A 23,271-nucleotide genomic window follows, 5' to 3' on the forward strand; every position below is an offset into this window, starting at 1 on the left:
AGCAGCAGAATGGGAAGGAAGGAGCTGGCATGAGCCTTCACTGACCCTTGTCTCAGCCTGCAGAGTGTAGGGGACAGCAGCTGGTGTCCAGAATTGACGTAGTGGAGTATTTTACTGTTCTTTCTTATATGAATGTTGTGAGGTCATGCTTCCTTCACACACACACCCCCCTTTCCTTTATGACACGATAGCCCTAAACCAGGTATTTAATGTGGTGGTGGAATGTAAGTAGAATGCTATGTTAGTGGAGGAGACACTTGACCTGGGTTAGAGCCTGGAACTCCCAGGATCCTCCTGCGTGCTGGAACTAACGGTGTTCTCCACCACGCCCAGCTCGTCGATTCCTTTTATTTTAATCTGTGTGATCTGTGTGGTCAGCAGTTGTTTCTGAGCCGTTTTTAAATGCTGCATCCCTTCTGTGTGCTTCTGCTGTGTCACTTGTGTGCAGGCGTGGGTCTGTGACTGTTGTCATTCCGTTTCTGTCTGTCCTTCCACCTTCACCTTCTGATTACTGTACCTCAGTGATAAGTGATAAGCATTTTATTGTGAAGCATGATTACCATGTACATTGAAATCAGTAATTTTTAAAATGGCTAATATAAATTTTATTGTTGTGAAATGTACATACTTTCATTTTTTTTTTTAAAAGAAAAAAATAGTCTGCTCACCGGTGGTGGCACATATCTTTAATTCCAGCACTTGGGAAGCAGAGGCAGGCTGATCTCTGTGAGTTCAAGGCCAGCCTGGTCTACAGAGCGAGTTCCAGGACAGCTAAGGCTGCACAGAGAAACCCTGTCTCAACAAAACCAAAAAAAGAAAAAGAAAGAAATTGTCTATTGGTGGGAGGTTTTGTTTTTTTGAGACATAATTCATGCTTATTAAAGCTCACTTTTTAAAGATTTAATTTTATTTTAGACAGGATCTCACTATGTATCTCTAGTTAGCCTGGAACTTGCTATGTAGACCAGGCTGGCTTTGAACTTCCGATCTCTGCCTCCCCAGTGATGGGATCTAATGCATGCACCATCATGCCTGGCTAAGGCTCACTCTTCAAAGTCTACAGTGGTGTGACTTTAGTGTATTTACAGGTCGTACAGCCGTCATTTCTATATCCAGAGCATCACCCAGCAAGAGGCCCCAATTCCTGTTACACATAAAATAAACACTTTAAAAAAAAATCTCTTTCAAAATCTGAGGCTTAGTGCAGTGTGTCATTCAGCTACCTGAGGCTGAGCTGGGAGGACACCCTGAAAACTACAGAAACTAGATACGATTTGCTGCTTCCTTTGTGGAAAGTGAGTGAGGGCACATGAAAATATAAAGTGAATGTAGTCTCTCCTTAGTATTTATCTTTATTTAAGAATCCAATTCCATTTGTGTGTGTGTGTGTGTGTGTGTGTGTGTGTGTGTGTGTGTGTGATACCAACACAGGTGGTGGTCGGGGATAACTTGTAGGAATTGGTTCTCTCCCCAACCTGGATTGAGCTCACGTGGTCAGGCTTGGAAGCAGGCACCTTTCCCAGCTGAGCCATCTCTCAAACCAAGTTGTTATTTTAATTATTTTTCAATTGTTTATTTTTTTAAGCAAGTAAGTTTTCCACTTAAACTCAGCAATTAGTCATCAGGTTCGATTTCTTGTTGAAAGGCTACCTTGGAAAGTACCTTTAGTGAAGACCCACAGCACAGTTAAAGTTACCGAAACAGAATGTTAATTCTTATAGGAAAAGGCCATGCTGCCTTAATGGGATAATAATGTTCTATTAGTGCGATGCTGAAAAGTCACTGAAGGAAAGGCTCCCCTATAAATCATAGCCTTAAACTTTCAGAGCTAGCCTCAGCTAAATTGGTGGCAGTTAGTTCTTTCTTTCTTTTTCTTCTTTTTTAATTTTATTTCATTGAGACAGGATCTCACTATGTAGCTCTGGCTGTCCTGAAACTCACTATGTAGACCAGGCTGGCCTGGAACTCACCTGCTTTCCCAGTGCTGGGGTTAAAGGCATGCACCACTACTCCCAGCTTGGTAGAAGTTCTTTCAAACCTTAACATTTTGATACCATCAAATTGTCTTTTAAAAAGTCGCAGGAAACTGAAAACAATGGTAAAGAACCTGTAGAGATAATGCCATTCTCTAGTGGCCTGAAAATCTGTGTGTTTGCGTTGCCGTGAGTCTTACAAACTGAGAGAAAGTGCCCAAATTTTATCAGAAATTAGATATTTCTACCTAGAGTTTTGTATAAGTATTTATAAAATGTCATTGAGAGCAGTTCCTTTTGTTTGTTGGCAGAATAGTAAGTCTTGTAATCTGGTGTGTGTTCTCTCGGAGGGCAGGATAATCTAAAGACAAACAGGCAACCACTTCCACTTGAAAGTTTGTTTGTAGTGCCTGCCGCACAGAAAAATTTCAAGCAGGATCCATTTTGTCTGAAAGATTGGCCTTCTATTGAGGTTACTGTGCCAAATTCCGGTATTGCCTTTCATCTCTGGGAAATGGATGAGATGCTTATCAATTCTAGCTACTTTTTGTGAAGGTAAACATTGTTATTCATTTCCTTTTTGGTGCTGCGGAGGTGTGGTCAGGTTCTTAGAACCCTGTGGGCTTTTGTTATTTTTTTTCCAAAAGCTCTACCAACATTTGTAACTTAATGGTAACATTAAATTTTGAGTAGAAACAACCCATGAGAGCCTTGTACTGGGGAGGTTGAGGCAGGTGGATCTCAGTGTTTGAGGCCAGCCAGGACTATACAGTGAGACCCTGTCTCAAGATGAAACAAAACTAAAAAACCAAAAACCAAAACCCCCTGTGTGAGTTAGAGAGGAAGAATGTTAGTAAGTGTAGTTTGGACCCTGTGTAGAGTACAGAACTTGACTTTTCCTTCTGTTCTAATAGCTGCTGAGTGTCTGACAGTTTTAAAATAGGTATAAAGCAAAATAACACACTTCCATTATTCTAAATGCATACTTGTTTGTTACATTACTAAAAGTTAATTTTAAATTATGAAATCAAAATGGGCAATACAAAAATTATAGATTATTATTATTGTTACTACTACTACTGCTACTACTACTACTACTACTACTACTACTATTATTATTGGTTTTTCAAGACAGGGTTTCCCTGTGTAGCCCTGACTGCCCTGGAACTCATTCTGTAGACCAGGCTGGCCTTGGACTCAGAGATCTGCCTCTCCCTCCCCAGTGCTGGGATTAAAGGTGCACACCACCACTGCCTAGGATGATGATGATGATGATGATGATGATGATGATGATGATTTTTTTCTTTCTTTCCTTTTTTTTTTTTTTGAGGCAGGATGTGTTAGGGTTTCTATTGCTATGAAGAGACACCATGACCATGGTAACTCTTTTTTTTTTTTTTAAATATTTTATTTATTTATTATGTATACAGTGTTCTGTCTGCATGCCAGAAGAGGGCACCAGATCTCATTACAGATGGTTGTGAGCCACCATGTGGTTGCTGGGAATTGAACTCAGGACCTTTGGAAGAGCAGCCAGTGCTCTTAACCTCTGAGCCATCTCTCCAGCCCCCGACCATGGTAACTCTTATAAAGGAAAATATTTACTTGGGGCTGCTTTACAGTGTCAGAGGTTCAGTCCGTTATCATCATAGTGGGACATGGCCGTGTGCAGGAAGACATGGTGCTGGAGAAGGAGCTGAGAGTTCTATGTCTGGATCCAAAGACAGCAGGAAGAGACAGTGTGCCATACTAGACCTAGCTTGAGCTTCTGAGACCTCAAAGCCTGCCCCCAGGGTCACACTTCCTCCTACAAAGCTACACCTCCTAATAGTGCCACTCTCTTTGGGCCTATGAAGGCCATTTTTATTCAAACCACCACATAGGATTATGGCTTGTAACTCTGGCTGTCCTGGAACTCAAAGAAGTCTGCCAGCCTGCCTCTCCCTCTGGAGTGGTAGGATCAAAGGTGTGCACCACCACACTTAGCTTCAAAATTTGTAACTTAGAGTCCAAGATTCATTGATCATGTCTATACAGATATTAAATATAATTGAACACAGAACCAAAATAGTATGGCACCTCTGTATATGTCAAAGACTGCACACTGTTTTGTTTTTTTTAAAAGGTGACTCTCTACTCAAGGTTATATGTCTTAGCTGTTTTTTATTTTTGCCATGGTAGTGGCCAAACAGTGAATTTGCCTGGTTTTTGAGGATCAGGTTAGTAGCTTCATTTTCATAGACCGCATGCATTACACTCTTGTTGCTATGGAAACAGGTTGTGACTACATTTATCATAAATGTAGAGAAATGCTCCATGTAACAGTTCACATGAAGAAACATTTTGATTCCTTTTTTTTCCTGGTAAAATAAAGGATCTGTTCTGGACATTATAGAGACCGTTATGGTCAGCTGCTTTTCTCTAGTTGTTAAAATGTGATTATTTCAAATAGACTCGGCCTTTTAGTATAGTAGATTCTATTTACTGGAGGAGCTTTGGATGTTCATGCTATTCCATTGACTGACTATGTGGAAACTGTGTTTTTAGTTTCAGATATGCAGTACTAATAACAGGATTTTAAGTAGATGTGTTTATGTAATGATTTTAAAGATATATTTGGTTATATTACATGTTCCCTGGAAGTTTTTTATTTATGCCATTTCTGGGACTTAAAATCTAGGGAAGTTTGGTTGGAACTAAAAGGAATCTCGATGGTGGCAAGGTAAGCAGTTAGTTGTCAATCAAATGTTGCCAAGGATATTCCCTGAGATTGTGTTCTCTTGGAGTCTTTGGGAAGACCTCAACAACTCTTTTTTAATTTCTTTTTAGGTTTATTTATTTTACTCTATGTGTATGAATGTTTTGCCTTCATGTATGTATGTGCACTATGTCTGTGCCTGGTGCTCAAGGAGACCAGAAAGGGGGTGTAGGATCTCACAGCACTGGAGTTAAGGATGGTTGTGGACCACCACGTGGGTGCTGGGAACCGAACCCTGGTCCTCTGGAAGAGCAGCCAGTGCTCTCAGCTGCTGAGTCATCTCTCCAGTCCTACCCCTCCAAGAGCTCTGTACAGCATTTCTTTTTGTTTGTGATGAGTCTTAAGATGACATGTTTTTGTTTTTGTTTTTGTTTTTTTAAATAGGGTCTCTGTATAGCCCTGGCTGGCCTAGAACTTACTACATAGACTAGGCTAGTCTGGAACTCAGAGAGATTTACCTGCCTCTGCACCCTAAATGCTGAGATTAAAGATGTGATCTACCATGCCTGGCTTGTTATACTTTTTAAAATTATCAATCTTCCCATGAAAAGTCTGCAACTTTAGTTAATAATTTTTAACTTCTTCCCACTTTCCTTCCTTTCTTTTTTCCTTTTTTTTTGCTTTCTGTATATGGATAGCTGCAACAAAAATTTAAAAAGCATTCATCAAGGGGCTGGAGAGATGGCTCAGTGGTTAAGAGCACTGGCTGCAGCCGGGGTGTGGGGGTGGGGGTGGGGGGATAGGGGTGGTGGTGGCGGCGGTGGCAGTGGTGCACACCTTTAATCCCAACATTCAGGAGGCAGAGGCATTTGAGACCGGACTAGTCTACAGAGTTTCAGGACAGCTACAGCTATTACACAGAGAAACCCTGTCTCAAAACAAAACAAAACAAAACAAAACAAAACAAAACAAAACAAAACAAAAAACAACCTTGGCTGCTCTTCTAAAGGATCTGGGTTCAATTCCCAGCACCCACATGGCAGCACACATCTGTCTGTAACTCTGTTCCAGGGGATCCAACACCCTCACACAGACATACATGCAGGTTAAATGCTAATAAACATAAAATAAATTATAAAAACAATAGCGTTCATCAAGTTTATCTTTAATGCGAGAGTGTGTGTGTGTGTGTGTGTGTGTGTGTGTGTGTGTGTGTTTAGTGTATATGCGTGTGGAAGCCAAAGGTCAACATCAGTGTCATCCTCAATTGCTCTAAAACAAACAAACAAAAAAACCTGAGACAAGTCTTAGTGAACTTGGAGCTTATCAATTTGGCTAGGTCTGCAGGCCAGCAAGCGCTTGGGGTCCAGCGGTCTCCTCCCTAGTACACCATTGTGTTCCGCTTTTTAAATGGGTCTTGGGACGCAAACTCAGGTCCTCCTGTTTGCTCAGCAAGCCCTTTCCCGACTGAGCTGCTTTACCAGCACTCTGCCTTCAAAAGAATATTGTGTTTATTTATTTAGCACGTGTATGGGCATGAGTGTGTCATGATGTACGTGTGCAGTCTAGGGCCAAAGGACAACGTGGAGCTATCAGGTTTCTTCATCCACTCTGTTCCAGGCATCGAAACTGGTGTCATCGAGCTTGGTAGAAAGGCCTTTACCATTTTACCAGCTCCCTCCCCCACCTTTTTTAAAACTTTGATAAAAGCAAGAGTTTATCAGAAATTATGGAGCAATTTTATTTACTTAAAAGTACAGTAAAGTACAGATTACAGGGCTGGAGAGATGGCTCAGAGGTTAAGAGCACTGGCTGCTCTTCCAGAGGTCCTGAGTTCAATTCCCAGCAACCACATGGTGGCTCACAACTATCTGTAATGAGATCTGGTGCCCTCTTCTGGCCTGCAGGCATACATGCAGGCAGAATGCTGTATAATAAAAAAAAAATACAGATTACAGGGTTAGGGTTATAGATCACTTAGTAGAGTACTTGCTTAGCATACACAGAGCATGAGGTTTGATCCCCAGCTCAGTATAAAATCAGATATGGTGGCCCATGTGTAATACTGCCACCGAGGAGGTAGAGGCAGGAGGATTGGAAGTTTAAGGTCCCTGTCTCCAAAGGAAGTTTTGATTACAATGGCTAGAAGAGCGGTGTGGTTGTTTAGTCGTGCCACCGAAGGGTCAGCTCTGGGAAGGAGAGTGGGAAATGTGCAGTAGGGAATATCGCTTTTTTCTTACTTCACATATTGAAGAACTGGGGAAAATTACTCTTTAAGAGCTGATGTTACTGACCAAAGTGTGTATTTGAAACCTATTTTTACTGTATGAGGGCTATGGTATTGGCTTTTCATTTGAATAGTGTGGATAATAATAGTATTTTTATAGAGAAGTATTTGGGGAGTACTAAAATCATGTAACAAATATAAAACATTTAGGGTCCAGGCAGTTGTGGCACACACCTTTAATTCCAGCACTCAGGAGGCAGAGGCAGGCAGATCTCTCTGAGTTCGAGGCCAGCCTGGTCTACAGAGCAAGTTCTAGGACAGCCAGGGCTGTTACACAGAGAAATCCCGTCTCAAAAAACCAAGAAACAAACAAACAAACAACAACAAAAACCCAAGAACATTTAGGAGAGTGTTGATACATAGTAAACTGCTAAGGGTTAATTATTGGTGATATTAACTATTTACAACAATGTAAAAACATTTACTTTCTGTGTATGAATGTTTTGTTCACATGTATGCATGCAGAATACCTGTGTGTCTGGTGCTCACAGAGGTGAGAAGAGAGCATCAGATCTGATAGAACTAGAGTTGCAGATGGTCGAAAGTCACCACATGGGTCCTGGAGTCCAAGTGGGGTCCTCTGCAGGAGCAGCAAGTGCTCTGAACCACTGACCCATCTCTAGCCCTGCTCTTATTTCTCTTTGTGCCAGTACATTATCCCTGTTACATTTTCTGTAAGAAGTAGGATCCGTTGTGTGTTTATATATCATTTATTTATAGTGCTGGGACCAAACCCATGGCTTTATATGCACCAGGCAGGCACTCTGCCACCAGGGTTCACCCCCACCTGAGGTCTGCTGTCCTTGCCAGGTTCATGTAGGACACAAAGATGTCAGAACGTTCAATTATTTGTACAGAGTGGTTTTAATGCAGTGGGTGAAAAACTCCCTAAGTTCCCCAGCCTGCCGTTCGTGGCCTCAGTGCTTCCTTGCTTCACATTCGTTTTCTTGTTTTCTTCCTCGGATGTCTTTTTTAACAACAGTGGCAATGCAGTTTGATTCCTGGGCACTGTTGGTTTCACACTGCTTACTGCTAGTTTATGAGCCTTACACATTGAATCTTACTAAAGACATTGTATGGGCTCTCTTGTTCCCAGCACCCATGTGGAGGCTCCCAACAGTTTGTAACCCTAGTTCTCAGGGATCTGACACCCTCTTTTGACCTCCATGGTCATCAGGCATGCATATGGTGAACATACATACCTGCAGGCAAATACTCGTGCACATACAATTAAAAATAAAAACACGCCGGGCGGTGGTGGCGCACGCCTTTAATCCCAGCACTCGGGAGGCAGAGCCAGGCGGATCTCTGTGAGTTCGAGGCCAGCCTGGACTACCAAGTGAGTTCCAGGAAAGGCGCAAAGCTACACAGAGAAACCCTGTCTCGAAAAACCAAAAAAAAAATAAATAAATAAATAAAATAAAATAAAATAAAAACTCATTGTAGATGCCTTAGGTCAGCTCTCTTTTTTCTTTTGACTAGTTCTTTTATATCCAATATTGTGTCACATAATAGGGCAGAGGCGCTGAGGGCGAACCACAACAGGACTGTCCTAAGTGGGTTTTGTGGACTAACTGTTCACTCTCCCAACAGCCCTGTACAAGGGAGACACGGGCTCTAGAAAAGGATCTAAGGAAGGTGGAGGGATCCAGAAAACGCTGCCTGAAATCATAGGTCCACATGTCTTAGAACTGGGCATTGAGCCAACAGTGTGTCAGTCGGCACAGAATGGTCCTCTTGTGAGGTTCTAATCCTCGCGTCAGGCCACGTGTCTGCTGTTTGCAGCTTGTTGCCTGGCTCTCCTGTGTATAAAAGCCACTATAGAATAATAACACGTGTAGTTCCAAAGTATCTTGAAAAAAAATCATTATCAAAAAACTGACTTTTTTTTTAGCCGGGTGGTGGTGGCGGCGGCGCACGCCTTTAATCCCAGCACTCGGGAGGCAGAGGCAGGCGGATCTCTGTGAGTTCGAGGCCAGCCTGGTTTCCAAAGCGAGTTCCAGGAAAGGCGCAAAGCTACACAGAGAAACCCTGCCTCGAAAAACCAAAAAAAAAAAAAAAAAAAAACTGACTTTTTGCTGGGTGTAGGTGACATGTGCTTTTATTCCCAACACTAGGGAGGCAGAGGCAGGTGGATTTTGTGAGGTTTAGGCCAGCCAGAGCTAGTGATACCCTGTCTAAACAAAACAGAACAAAAAGTGGACTAGCCAGAGGACTCATCAGGTGAAGGCACTTGTTACCAAACGTAAGTGGAAGGAAGGAGGGAGCCAACTCCTGAGAGGTATCCTCTGACACATGCCCACATGTGCATACGAGCACACAAAATAACAATGTGACAATCAAACTGTTTTCTCAACGTGTACTTTAGAAAGGAGTGCTGTGTATGATGGCATCAGCCTTTAATCTCAGCACTGGAGTCAGAAGCAAGTGGATCTCTGAATCTACCTGATCTACACTGTGAGTTACAGGCCAGCCAGGAGTACATAATGAGATCCTGCCCCAAATTAAAAAGAAAGGGAAGGAGGGAGGGAGGGAGGAATGGAAGGAAGGAAGGAAGGAAGGCAGGAGGGAGGGAAGGAAGGAAGGCAGGAAGGCAAGGAGGAAGGAAGGCAGGAAGGAAGGAAGAAAGAAAGGAATCTACAGAATCTACAGCCAGTTAAGCTGACCAGGTCCCTTTCTAGATGGAGGCCTGGTATGCAGGGGCTGCGAACAGTAGTGTCCTTGGTAGTAAATGCTGCCTGTTGCCTGTACAGGCTGCCCTAAGGGACCTTGGAGACAGTTTCCTGGTAGCTATGTTCCTGGTAGTTTCATGTGCATCTGATCTCAGTGCTGTCCTTAAACTTAGCTCCAGACAGGTATGTGTGGTGCTTTTGGAGAGCCCCAGGCCACAGTGGCCAGGTCATCATGTCCATCCATACCAAACTGCAGAATAAGGAACATATGATTGAGGCCCTCGGTAGAGCCAAGTGCAAGTTAGTTCCCTGGTTGAGGGGTCAAATAAAAACCCACTCACGGTGCCCTTGACAAGTGACAGACCTACACTCCTCAGGCTTCTACTGTGCTGTCCTGTACCCCACCAAATCATGTTTAGTAATAAATCTCACATTTAGTCTTCCTGAAAACAAAAAAAAAAAAAAAAAAAGAAAAAGAAAGACATGGGTTTTCTAAGAATAAGGAATTCTCTTATAAGTCAGATTAGCATTATTATACTCTTGAAAATTATTAGCTGCAGCTGTGGATGTAGACAGAGTAGTCGTATAGCACGTGTGAGGAGGCCCTGTGTTCAACCCCAGCACCACAAACGAGATTATAAACAAAAAGGATTGTGTCTCCTAGAGATGACAAGGAAGCTGCTCCCACGATAACACAACAGTATGGCAGCAGCCTAAACGGTGACGATGCTGATAGACATGCTAATAAGGGAGGGTCCTGTTCTTAGACACTGTCCACGGCAAGTAATGACTGCTGAGAGAGGGGGATTGTTCTCTCCAGAGATGAGCCCCAGTTCGGCTATCAATACAAAACAACCTTAACATTATGTACATGCGAACAACACAGTGGACTCGCAGATTATATCTCTACCTACTTCTGTCTGTCTGTCTGTCTGTCTATGTTTCTGTCTCTATATATATCTATAGATGTTACACATACATGCACAAGTATGTGTGTGTGTGTGTTTACAGGTTTAGAGAGAGAAGAAAACTTGGTGGAGTGAGTTTCCTCCCTCACCCTATGTGGATCTGGGAATCAGACTCGGCTGTCAAGCTTACACAGCCAGCACCTTTAAGCTGAGCCGTCTTGCAGGTCCCAGGTTTCATTTCTTCGATTTGTCTTAACCTTGGAAAGACTACTTCCAGGACCACGCTGTGCTGGCATGTCCCAGAGCCACGTAGTCATGGTGTCTCACTGCGGTGAATGTTTGCTAGTAACTTGTTAAAGTGGCAGCTGTTATATGTCACCGTGGCGGTTTGATTAAGACGTAAGTCTCCGGCGTTTAGATGCTTGGTCCTTAGTTGGTGGAACTGTTTAGGAATGATAAGGTGTGGTCTTGCTGAAGGAGGCTTGTCTCTCTGCCTCTGCTGTGGATCTCTGTGTTAGCTCTCAATTGCTCTCATCTCCATACCGTTGCTCCACCATCATGGACTCCAACTCTGTGAAACCAGAAGCCCAATTCAATGCTTTTGTTTTTAAATAAGCTTTCCTGGTTGTCACGTTTGTCAAATAATAGAAAAGTACAACAATTTCCATTATTTATATATCTATATATATATTCTGTTTTTAATTAATAAGTAATCTAGGGTGGCATATCTAAACTGTTGTTTCAGTTAGTCTTTTTTGTTGAAAAACTTTTAGTGAGCCCTCATGTCCTGGGGTCATACGAGTTGTTCCTAGTCATGGAGGCACAGGCGCTCGGGAGGCTGAGGGTTGCATGTACCTACCAGTTGGAGACAGACCTGTGAGCAGTGGGAAGTTCACGTCTCTCAAACTTATAGTCTCCCCTAAAACTTAAAATTCGTCTCTGAGACAAAGCCCTTTGTCAGCCATGCTTTGAAAATACGCTCTTCTTGCCTGTCATTTACCTCTTCTTAATGGTTTTGAAGTTCATTTTATTTGTCTTTTTCTTTCCTGGGCCACGATGCTTCTGTCTTTTGCCCAACATTTTCTCATGTATTTTTTTTGGGAAGTTTTACAGTTTTAACTTTGGTGTTTTGGCTTGTATAATTTTAGTTACTTCTGTTTATCATAAACCCCAAAGACTGAGGTTCCCAGCTCACCAGGGTGTCGAGTCAGCCCTGCCTGTTGGAGTCGGTGTCCTTCCTCATTGAATCACCTGGTGCTTGGTGCGAGGGCAGGTGTGCCATCATGCCCACAGGTGTCAGGTGTTGTGACGGTTTTCCTCTTACAGTGAGCAAGCACATCACATTCTATCCCGCAGTTAGCTTCCGGGTGAGGGAAGGTAGTCTGCTCAGGAAAGTGGCAATGGAGGGATAACAGTTAAGGCTTTTGAGACGGGGTTCTTTCAATCACTGATTTTTTTAAACCTTTTTTTTTAATTTATCACTCTATTGTCTGTGCATGAGTGTTTTGCCTGCATGTATGTCTGTGTACCACATGTGTTTCTGGTGTCCTCGAAGGACAGACAAAGGTGTTAGACCCCCTGAAACTGGAGTTATGGGTGGTTGCAAACCACTCTGTGGGTGCTAGGAACCAAACCTGGGTCCTCTGCAAGAGCAACAAGTACTCTCCACCCCTGAGCCATCTCTCCAGCCTTTTTCATTCATTTATTTATTGAACATTCAGAACAATGTCAAATGTCCCTTCTAGAATATACAGCTCAGTAAGTGGGGGCGATAATTATTAGAAGACTTCTTAGAGAACATCCTCATCCTTGTATAATATATATCATGGTAAGGGCCAAAAAGGAGAAAAAGTAGGCCTCTTGAGGAGAATGTTTGGTGGACCTTAGAAAGCCCCACCGAGGGGATGATGAGTGGTCCAGACGGGCAAAGCAGCACACGTAAAACAATTGTCGTTACAGGTTGGGGAGATGGTCCAGCCAGTAAAGTGCTTGTGGCGTACACATGATAGCCTCAGTTTCGATCCCCAGCACCCACGTGAAAAGCCAGGCACTGCAGCACATGTCTGTAATCCTGGTGCTGAGATGGCAGAGACGAGGGTTCTGCTGCTTACTGTCTGACTAGTCACTATGGTGAGTGAGAAACTGTCTCAAAAAATAAGGTGGCAAGTAATTGAGGAACACATCAGATGTTGACTGTTCATCTCCACATGTATGCTTACACACGTGCGCTCACACGGGTACCTGCATACAAACAAACATGTTCACACACATAAAAACTTTTAAAAATCTGATCATAAGTCTGGTATAGCTCTGTCTTCCTATATCTCAGCTCCCGGGAGGCCGAGACAGGAGGACCAGTTTCAAGCCCACTCTGGCGTGTAGTGAGTCCCTTTCTCAAAAAGGGCGGGGGCGGGGCACTGGAGAGATGGCTCACTGGCTAAGAGCACTGACTGCTCTTCCAGAGGACCCAGGTTCAGTTCCCAGCACCCACATGGCAGCTGACAATCTTTTGTAGCCCCAGTTTCTGAGGATGCAAAAACCTTTTCTGGGCACTCAATACATGTAGTGCACAGATATACACAAGCAAACACCCATACACCTTAAGTAAGTCTTAAAAAAAAAAATCAAAACTGATTACAAAAAAGGAACATGGCACATCTGAGCCACTTAACAGAGGCCAGTGAGTGTAGCAGTGGGCAGTCTTGGTAGGTGCTGAGGCTTCTGGGTAATGACCATGTTGATACTCTTCTACGTGTTAACAATACTGCTTACTAAAGTAGACAGCAACAGCAACAACAAAACCATGGCAGGTGTGTGGTGATGCATTCTCTTAATCCCAGCACTTGGGAGGCAGAGGCAGGTAGATCTCTGTGAATTGGAGGCCAGCCTGGTCTACATAGTTTCAGGGCAGTAAAGGCTATACAGGGAGACCTTGTCTCAAAACAACAGCAACAAAGCCCACAAAAAACTAAACAGAATACAATACCTTCATTTCTTTTTCACTGTACCTGTGACTTGTAGATAGAACCCAGAATCTTGTGCATGCTAGGTGTCTTAGTTAGGGTTTCCATTGCTGTGAAGAGACACCATGACCACGGCAACTCTTCTAAAGGAAAACATTTGAGGCTGGGTTACAGTTCAGAGGTTTAGTCCATCATCATCATCATGACAGGGAACATGGCAGCACACAGGCAGACATGGTGCTGAAGAGGTAGCTGAGAGTCCTACATCCAGATCTGCAGGCAGCAGGAAGAGAGTGAGACACCGAGCCTGGTTAGAGCATTTGAAACCTCAACGCCCACCCCCCAGTGAGACACTTCCTCCAGCAAGGCCACACCTTTAGTAATGCCACCCCTCTTGGCCTTATAGGGGCCGTTTTCCTCGAGACCACCACACTAGGCAAATGCTGTACTAACTAATGGAGCAACACCCACAGCCTTCAGAATGACATTTGTGAGAGTCATCATTGGTGATTGTAGTAATGGTTCGTTTTCCTTGTTGTGTTAAAGGATTTTGAGGGAATAAGTTGTGTGATTGGATTTGCTTTTAAGAGATGAGTGGATGTTATAAGGGAAAATAGACTACGAAGAAGCAGAAGTAGGAGGCTGGGAAGGTATCTCTGTTAAGTTACTTTTCTTGTTGCTATGACCAAATGCCTGACATGCAGCAGTTTAAGGGAAGGCAGGTTAATTTTAGCTCATGGTTGGAAAGGGTGCCTTCCTCATGGTGGAGAAGGCATTGGTGGAGCAGCCTCTCTTCATGGCGGGAGAACATGTAGCAGCTAGCTCGTCACTACATGCTGTGTGTGCATTAGGGAGTGGAAGGAGACGGAAGGTGGAGGATGGGGGAGGGAAGGGCTAGTTCAAGGAGGAAGAGAGAGACTCATCCTCCCTGGAATGACTTTCTCCATTAGACTACACCCTCTAAAAATCACACACCATACCAAAACAAAGCCGCCTGGAGAGAAGCAAGGATTTAAAGACATGAGCATTTTGGGGGGCAGTTTCACATTGAACCGGTAATGCGAGCTGTGAAGTCAGAAAGCTGAGAGAGTTCATCAAGAGATGAGATGACATAGACAGTGGGAGTTACATATGTAGAGAATAAGGCTCAGTGATGTACTGTGATTCTGAGGCTTCCTGCTTGGACAGCTGACAGATGCAGCTTCTTTGGGAAGGAAGATTGGAAGGACACATTTAGATCGAGTGAGAAGTGAGAGTTGAGATATGGAGTGCCTTCCCGCAGGCATTTGGATTACAAGTGGAGTGTGGGGGGAAGTGAGACATTTCCATAGGAGGAACATGGGAGGCACTTGCAAAGAGCGTACCGTGTGAGATCTCAGCTCCACCATTTCAGCCAGCTTCTGTTGGCTGCGCTGACTGAGAGCAAATCCTTTGATTCCTTTTTAAATCTTTCCTCATGTGAAATGGAAATATTATTTGCTTTATAGAGTTAAGTAAGTGTAATGTGACAGTGAGTCCACACTTTAAAGATATTTGGCTCCGTGAATGCTCAGAAAAGTTGGTTCGTGAACCTGCTGTTTGGATTGATGGGGGAAAGGTTACAGAAACCTTGAAAAGCACAGAGGAGATTTGCTAAATTATGAAGCTAGAGTGTTTTTAAGTTTGGAATTAGACTTATAGAAGTCTGATTTTAAGAACTGTTTTCTAACTGCTGTGAAGAAAAGTTAGAGGCAAGACATATCTAGGTAGCCAGGTGTGGTGACTGTTGCCTTTAATCTTAGTTAGCATTTGGGAAGCTGGACTTGCCTAGAGTTCAGTCCAGGTCATCCTGGGCTACATTAAAAACAAGACAAGAAATATCTAGAAGTGTCAATGATTATAGTCTAGGATAAGGTGCTGAGGGCTGGTTGTGTTTTGAAATTAGAAGTCAGAGAATAAATCAGATTTTAAAAGAAGAAACTGCCAGGTGTGGTGATGCATACCTTTAATTTTAGCACTCAGGAGGCAGAGGTAGGTATATATCTGAGTTCAAGGCCAGCCTGAGCTACATAGCAAGTTCCAGGCTATCCAGGGCAACATAGGGAGATACTGTCTCAGAAAGCAAAACATAAAGAAGAAACTATAGGATTTGTTCAAATTAGTTTTGTGATTTAACAGGGAAGGAAGACAAAGTCACTTATGATCCTATGATTTGTAGTATAGGAGACTAATAAAAAGGGCAGAAGCCGTGATTAATTGGTCGGGAAGCCAAGTTGAATAGGGAAAGGCCTGCTTTCAGTCCTGAATGTGTGACTCCTGAGGTTAAAGTATGGTTGTTCTTATGTCATCAGTTTCTCTCTGGCAAAGATACTGTGAAAAAGAACATAAGATTAGAAAGCAGGAAATTTAGTCTTCAAGCCAAATCACTAATTAGCTTTGTGGCCCTGGGAAAATCTACATCTCTGGTACTTCGTGTAGTTGTCTAGCAAGTGAGGCGAAAGCACATCTGCCTTGGCAGCCTTCCAGAGGTGTTTGCAGATGAAATAAGAATGCACATTGGGGGCTGGAGAGATGGCTGCTCTTGAGGAGGATCCAAGTTTGGTTCCCAGCACCCATCATGGGCAGCTCACAGCCCCCTGCAATTTCAACTCCAGGGGATCTGGAAGCCTCTATGGGCACTTGAATCACATGTATGCACACGAGGCGCGCGCGCACGCACACACACACACACACACACACACACACAATTTAAAACCATTTTTTTTAGGAATGTAGCTCAGTAGTATAGCGAATGCTAGGGTACACAAGGCCTCGGGTACGATCCCTAGCACCCTCAGTACTTCTAAAAAAATACTCTTGTCATTGTAGTTAGGACCAGAGAAGGGAAAATAAGAAAAATGTCACAATTCGTGGTAGCTTTTGTTTGGTATTAATGAAAAGTAGAGAAGCTTGAGTCTGAATACGTGTATCTGAAAATGTAGACTGAGTTGGGAGACTCGTTTGGAAGCTTATGTCATCTACAACAGTGATCACAACTAAAAATACAGGTTGCATCTTATTGGGTGTGAATATTTAACATGCCTTTAAGTTGAGTATCAATCGAAAGTTTTTATTTCCATCTGTGTGGTGCTCTGTGTGGTAGAATTAGAATTAGAAGTCACCCTTTCTGCTGTGGGATAGTTTTTCTGTAAGCTGTGAATATGTGTTGCTACTGTTGGTTAATAAAGAAGCTGTTTTGCCCTATGGTAAGGCAGGATAAGAGCCAGGTGGGAAATCCAAGAGAGATACAGGAAGAAGAGGGTGGAATCAGAGCAGACGTCAGCCCGCCGCCCAAGGAGCAACATGTCAGCAGAACCTGGTAATGCCACGGCTATGTGGCAAAACATAGATGAACAGAAATGGGTTAATTGAAGATGAAAGAGGTAGTTAGCAAGAAGCCTGAGCCGTAGATGAAACAGTTTGTAATTAATATTAAGCCTCTGACTGGTTATTTGGGTACCTGCTGGTGGGAAAGATTTATCCATCTACACCTTTCTACATTGCTTTTCTATTACTGTGATAAAAACCATGACCAAAAGCAACTTGGATCTGGATGGGGAGGGTTTGTTTCGTCTTATACTCCAGGTCACCATCCATCTTTGAGGGAAGTTGGGCAGGAACCATGAGGCCCACAGATATGTCCATAGGCTAGTCTAATGGAGGCAGTCCCCCAGTGAGACTCTCAGATAACTCTGGGCTGTGTCCAAGTTGACAGCTGCAGCCAGCTAGGAGAATCTTCTTACGTCTGTTGCTGTGAACTCTGTTTTTGTCAAGGATCTAATTGCAGAAATGTCTCTGTCACTGCTCTGTATCCTAAGACATTATTCCTAACACTTCTCAGCACTGGCAGTGAATGGAGTGTATTAGCTGGAGCACAGAGCTGGAGCCAGCTGAGTTGACGCTGAACTGTCAGTTGACGGAGTTGTGTGCACTTGTCTCAATTCTCTCTGCCTCTACTTCCCCATCTGTCATAAGATAATATCTGGGCAAAGGTTACTGGGAGGGTTTCATGTTGAACTCTCTATAAAGCACTGTTTAAACATCAGAAATAGTCATTAGAATAGTTGCTATTTTGACAGTTGTCCAGGAATAAAGCACATGATCAAAAAGAACGAATTCTCTAGAAACTGATAGCTTGGAGGAGGAAATAGTACAGTGCTAAAGACCATGGGCTTTAGAGGCACCTGAGCCTGTATTCAGTCCAGTGCTACCCTTTGCTTTGTGGTTCGGGCAGGCCACTTAACCCCTCACTCAGACCTTCACATTCTCTTATGGGAATCACAACACCTCGCTACCCAGCAGGTTGTTGTGAAGGGTAAATGAGGTACTGTATAAAATACCTGGTCAGAGGGGATGCTGAGGAAGTGAGAGTGCTGCTCTTGCTCTCTGCCATCTGTTGCCCCAGGGAGGGCAGTTCTAGGGGTCGGGTATAGTAGTCCTACCCATTTCTTTGTGTTTTTGTTAGACTGCTCCCCGCCTCCCAACACACAGGGAGAGAGACTGCTCCCCGCCTCCCAACACACAGAGAGAGAGACTGCTTCCTGCCTCCCAACACACAGAGAGAGAGACTGCTCCCCACCTCCCAACACACAGAGAGACTGCTCCCCGCCTCCCAACACACAGGGAGAGAGACTGCTCCCCGCCTCCCAACACACAGAGAGACTTCATTAAGCTGGACTCTTCAAGAGTAGGGCACTAGCATTTGCATTTTATAATGAATGTCCTGTATACCTCACTTTTAAAAACAACTAGATCATGGCCAAGAGTATAAAGAATTAGACATCTTTACACACCGTTAATATAATTATAAATTGACATAGTATGGTCAATAGAACAATTTTGCAGTTAGATATAAAGTTTTTAAATCTGTTCTGTATGAATAGATACATACACAGATTTATAATTTGAAGTTTTCTGTTTTGTTTTCCCTTCTGTGAGACATGGTCTCCTTATATATAACTCAGTTTGGCCTCCACCTCAAGATCCTTCTATCTCTGCCTCCTCAGTCTTGGGATGACAGGCATATGATAGATAGTGTACACTGCTGAAGGAAACATTCAAGAGCTGTTTGTGGTAGTGCATGCCTAAAATCCCAGTCCTCAGAGGCAGAAGTAGGAGGACCAGGAGTTTGAGGACACTTTAGGCCACATAGTGAGACTTTGCCTCCAAACTTTTTCTGTAGACGTGTTTATATACTAAAAACTTGTAAGCAGCTAGTTGATTTGTAGTGCATACATAGTTGAATCTATTAAAGTGATGCTACAGTTTACTATGCAACCATTTAAAGAGTGAAGTATAATGCTGGGTGGTGGTGGCAAAGCCTTTAATCCCAGCACTAGGGAGGCTAAGACAGTGGATCTCTGAGGTCAAGGCCAGCCTGGCCTACAGAGCAAGTTCCAGGACAGCCAGGGCTACACAGAGAAACCCTGTCTCAAACAAACAAACAAAAGGTGTGAAGTATATATGTATGACAATTACTTATACACGCTAAAGTTGCGAACGTGAGCAGGATTTTTGCTGGGTGTGTCCTATAATCCTAGTACTGGGAGGGATGAGTGAAGAGGCTCCCCAGTGTTTAAGGACAGCCTGGGCTCCTTAGTAGATCCGATTTGTCTTATGTCAGAGTTAATGTAGGTTTAATGTCTGCATACCTGAATGTCAAAATTAGGGTTAAAACACTTGTGCAATCCTTATCAATTGGTTGGCTTCTTGCCTATTAGAATTTTAATACTTTTTAATCTTCCTCTTCTAATTTTAGGCTCGATGAGAGAAAGGGAAAGTTAAGGATGCTGGAGCAGAACAATGGATTTCTCTTTCTCTTTCATGCAAGGGATCATGGGAAACACAATTCAGCAACCACCTCAACTCATTGACTCCGCCAACATCCGCCAGGAGGATGCCTTTGATAACAGCAGTGACATTGCTGAAGATGGTGGCCAGACACCCTTCGAAGCTACTTTGCAACAAGGTTTTCAGTATCCACCCACAACAGAAGACCTTCCTCCACTCACAAATGGCTACCCACCATCGATCGGCTTGTATGAAACTCAGACCAAATACCCGCCATATAACCAGTATCCCAATGGGTCAGCCAACGGTTTTGGTGCAGTTAGAAACTTTAGCCCCACTGACTATTACCATTCAGAAATTCCAAACACAAGACCACATGAAATTCTGGAAAAACCTTCTCCTCCACAGCCACCTCCTCCTCCTCCTTCGGTACCACAAACTGTAATCCCAAAGAAGACAGGCTCACCTGAGATTAAACTAAAAATAACCAAAACTATCCAGAATGGCAGGGAGTTGTTCGAGTCCTCCCTTTGTGGGGACCTTTTAAATGAAGTCCAGGCGAGTGAGCACACGAAGTCAAAGCACGGGAGCAGGAAGGAGAAGAGGAAAAAGAGCAGCAGGCACGAGGCGTCTGGACCCGAAGAGCGCCGGCCACACAAGACCCCCAAGTTAGAGCCAGAGGCACAGAGTGTGAGTGAGGCACCTTTCCTGTTTACTGGGGATTGGATATCTTTTTCTTTGTCTGTCTCTTCAAGTATACTTCTGGTGAGTTCTTTCCTGTGATCCTTAGCAAGGTGCTTCTGGCTGACCTGGAACCCTCTCTGTAGACCAGGCTAGCCTCGGACTCAGACCCGTCTACTCAGCCTCCGGCTTGTTTATTTTCTTATCTTGAGGGGCTCAAATATCTTTACTTGCTTCTGTCGAACTCTTGGTTTTGGGAGATGGAAAAAAGGCAGAGAGAGCTGGGATTTCGTTTATGTGGGGCCAGATTTGCAGATAGTTCAACACTTGTTTCCATATTCGCTGCTGACTAAGCAGAAGTGGGAGAGCTCTTTACAAGCGGGGCCTTCCCCTGGGTTTGTGGCTGGAAAGTGGAGACAGACGCAGAACAGGTGCATCTCTGTGAATTTGAGGCTAGCCTGGTCTACATAGCCAGTTCCCGGCCAGCCAGGATGACATAGTGAGACCCTGTCTCAAAAATAAAAAAGTAAAGTCAGATTATCTAAACACACTGATTAGGACTTTAGGTGGAGTTTTTATAAAAGCCCATGTGTACTGGTGGATTGTTGTTGTTGTTGATTTGTTTATTTATTTATTTGGTTTTTAATCCAAAGGCATGAGACACCATGCCCAGCTCTGGTAGATTATTTTACTGTCTGAGATTTGATTGTGAAGTTTCATGGCAACAAGGTAATAGTAAGTGTGTAATAGATCAGTTCTAACTTGATTTTTTTTTTTTTTTTTTTTTTTTTGGTTTTTCGAGACAGGGTTTCTCTGTGTAGCTTTGCGCCTTTCCTGGAACTCACTTGGTAGCCCAGGCTGGCCTCGAACTCACAGAGATCTGCCTGGCTCTGCCTCCTGAGTGCTGGGATTAAAGGCGTGCGCCACCACCGCCCGGCGCAGTTCTAACTTGAATGAAGAGTCTGTGGTGTAAACTACAGATGTTTTCTAGATATGCATTTAGGAAGAAACTAATAAATGCTTATTTTGTGACAGTTATTTGCTTTCATATTTTATATATCTGAGTAAGTTAATTTATTCTTTGGTTTAAAGAAAGATTACTTCTTGTTAATTGAACATTTCTTGGGCAGCTGGATCCTATTATTTCATATGATTCGAATGTGATTGATTCCCCCCCCCCCCGGGGGGGGGGTAAAGTAGGTATTTCACATCTTTTCCTATTTTTCTGTCATTTTCTTACTCATTTAACACATGTTGATTGAATATCATGTTTCTGGCACTGTTCTAAGAATTGAAGGTGTGAATGAGTACAAAGCAAAGGATGTCTGCTCACAGTGCTTATCTTCCAGTTCATTTGTGTGCACATATATATGTATATGTACACACCCCCCACACAAAGGTTTAAAGGATGTCACATGCTATGAAAGAAACAGAATTGAGTCTGGTGTCATAGTCTACATCTGTAAGAATGAAGGCTTTAGAATGAAATGCTGCCGGGCGGTGGTAGCTCACGCCTTTAATCCCAGCACGCGGGAGGCAGAGCCAGGCAGATCTCTGTGAGTTCGAGGCCAGCCTGGGCTACCAAGTGAGTTCCAGGAAAGGCGCAAAGCTACACAGAGAAACCCTGTCTCGGGAAAAAAAAAAAAAGCACTGGCTGCTCTCCCAGAGGACCTGGGTTCAATTCCCAGTACCTACATGGTGACTCACAACAGTCTGTAATTGCTGTTCCTGGGGATCTGACTTCCTCTTCTGGCCCCTGCGCACACCAGGCAAGCAAGGGGTGAACAAGCATACATGCAGGTAAAACATCTATATATAGAATGAAATGCTTTCTTTAAAATAATTTTTAAGTGTCTGGGTGTTTTGCCTGCATGTATGTCTGTGTACCACATGAATGCAGTACCTGTGGAGACAGACAGGACATTGGATTCCCTGGACCTGAAGTTACAGTAATGAGCCACCATGTGGGTGCTGGGAATCAAGCCCAGGCCCCCTGGAAGAGCAGCCAGTGCTTTTAACTGCTTTACTCTCTCCACCCACTGCCCCTCTTTCTTCCTCTTTGATTGGTTTTTAAGATTAGCATGCACTGCAGTGCTCTCTAAAATGCTGTTTGTAAGGCATCTGTTGTGTGTGTCTGTGTGTGCATGCACATGTACACATGCATGCCGTAGTACATGTGTGGAGGTCAGAGGGTAACTTGGGAGAGTAGGTGCTCCTCTTTCACCATGTTGCTCCTCCCAAGAGTTGAACTCGGCTTGTCAGGTGTAGCAGTGAGTGCCTTTGTCTTCTGAGCTGTCTCCCCAGTCATCATGGTTCTTGTGTGTATGCACGTGCAGACAGGAACCCATGGAGGCTGGAAGAGGCCTGGGGGCTCCTGGAGTTAAGGGTTGCAGGCTGGTGGGAGCCACTTGCTCTGGTTGTTGGGAATTGAACTTGGGTTCTCTGGAAGAGCAGCAAATTTCTTAACATTTTTAAAGATTTATTTATTTATTATGTATGTATACAGCATGCATGTCTGCAGGCCAGAAGAGGGCACCAAATCTCATTACCAAAGGTTGTGAGCCACCATGTGGGTGCTGGGAATTGAACTCAGGACCTCTGGAAGAGCAGTCAGTGCTCTTAACCTCTGAGCCATCTCTCCAGCCCTGCAGCAAATGTTCTTAACCACTGAGCCATCCCTCCACCCCCCTCATGAGTTCTTGATGTCGTTTAACAAATACCCTCCACAGAACTACCTTCCATATGTCTCATTTTGACTTTGTGTTGAGTAGATGAATAAATGGGGGACCCGACAGGCTCACTGTAGCATTTCTTTTTAGTCTAGCTTTGCACAGGGTAGGCACGTGCCGTATCACTGAGCAGCATTCCCACCCCCATTGTAGCCTGTCTTGTCTAGACCTATAGTGAAGAGAGATGGATGCACAATGGCTTGGGAGAATCACAAAAACGGAGGAGATCTGGATTGGGGTTTTAGCTTATTAGTTTCTGAGAACTGCTGTGCTGGCCTGTCTTACTTTGGCTATAAAGAACCTGGTGCTGGGCAGTGGTGGTGCACGCCTTTAGTCCCAGCACTCGGGAGACAGAGCCAGACAGATCTCGGTGAGTTCGAGGCCAGCCTGGTCTACAGAGCAAGATCCAGGACAGGCTCCAAAACTACACAGAGAAACCCTGTCTCGAAAAACCAAAAAAAAAAAAAAAAAAAAAAAAAAAAAAGAATCTGGCAAGTAGGGTAATATTAACTGTATTTATTAGGCCACACTTTTTGATAAAGTTTGTTGAAA

The 23,271-nt window shown here is 43.7% G+C and overlaps 1 protein-coding gene and 1 non-coding gene across 2 annotated transcripts in view; both read left to right on the top strand.

Annotated features, from left to right (window-relative positions):
• Nsd3 (nuclear receptor binding SET domain protein 3) overlaps nucleotides 1-23,271 on the top strand; it is a 119,084-nt gene that overhangs the window by 19,090 nt on the left and 76,723 nt on the right. Inside the window, exon 2 of the mRNA XM_059244254.1 lies at nucleotides 19,278-19,999. Within this exon, the coding sequence (XP_059100237.1) occupies nucleotides 19,322-19,999 (678 nt within the window). The 5' untranslated portion in view covers nucleotides 19,278-19,321. The remainder of the gene's footprint in view (nucleotides 1-19,277; nucleotides 20,000-23,271) is intronic.
• Nucleotides 9,605-9,739, top strand: LOC131894787 (small nucleolar RNA SNORA70). Its single transcript, XR_009375018.1, has one exon. It is a non-coding gene; the product is annotated as a small nucleolar RNA SNORA70 (small nucleolar RNA).

Source organism: Peromyscus eremicus, chromosome 17, assembly GCF_949786415.1.
Source record: "Peromyscus eremicus chromosome 17, PerEre_H2_v1, whole genome shotgun sequence".
NCBI lineage: Eukaryota > Metazoa > Chordata > Mammalia > Rodentia > Cricetidae > Peromyscus > Peromyscus eremicus.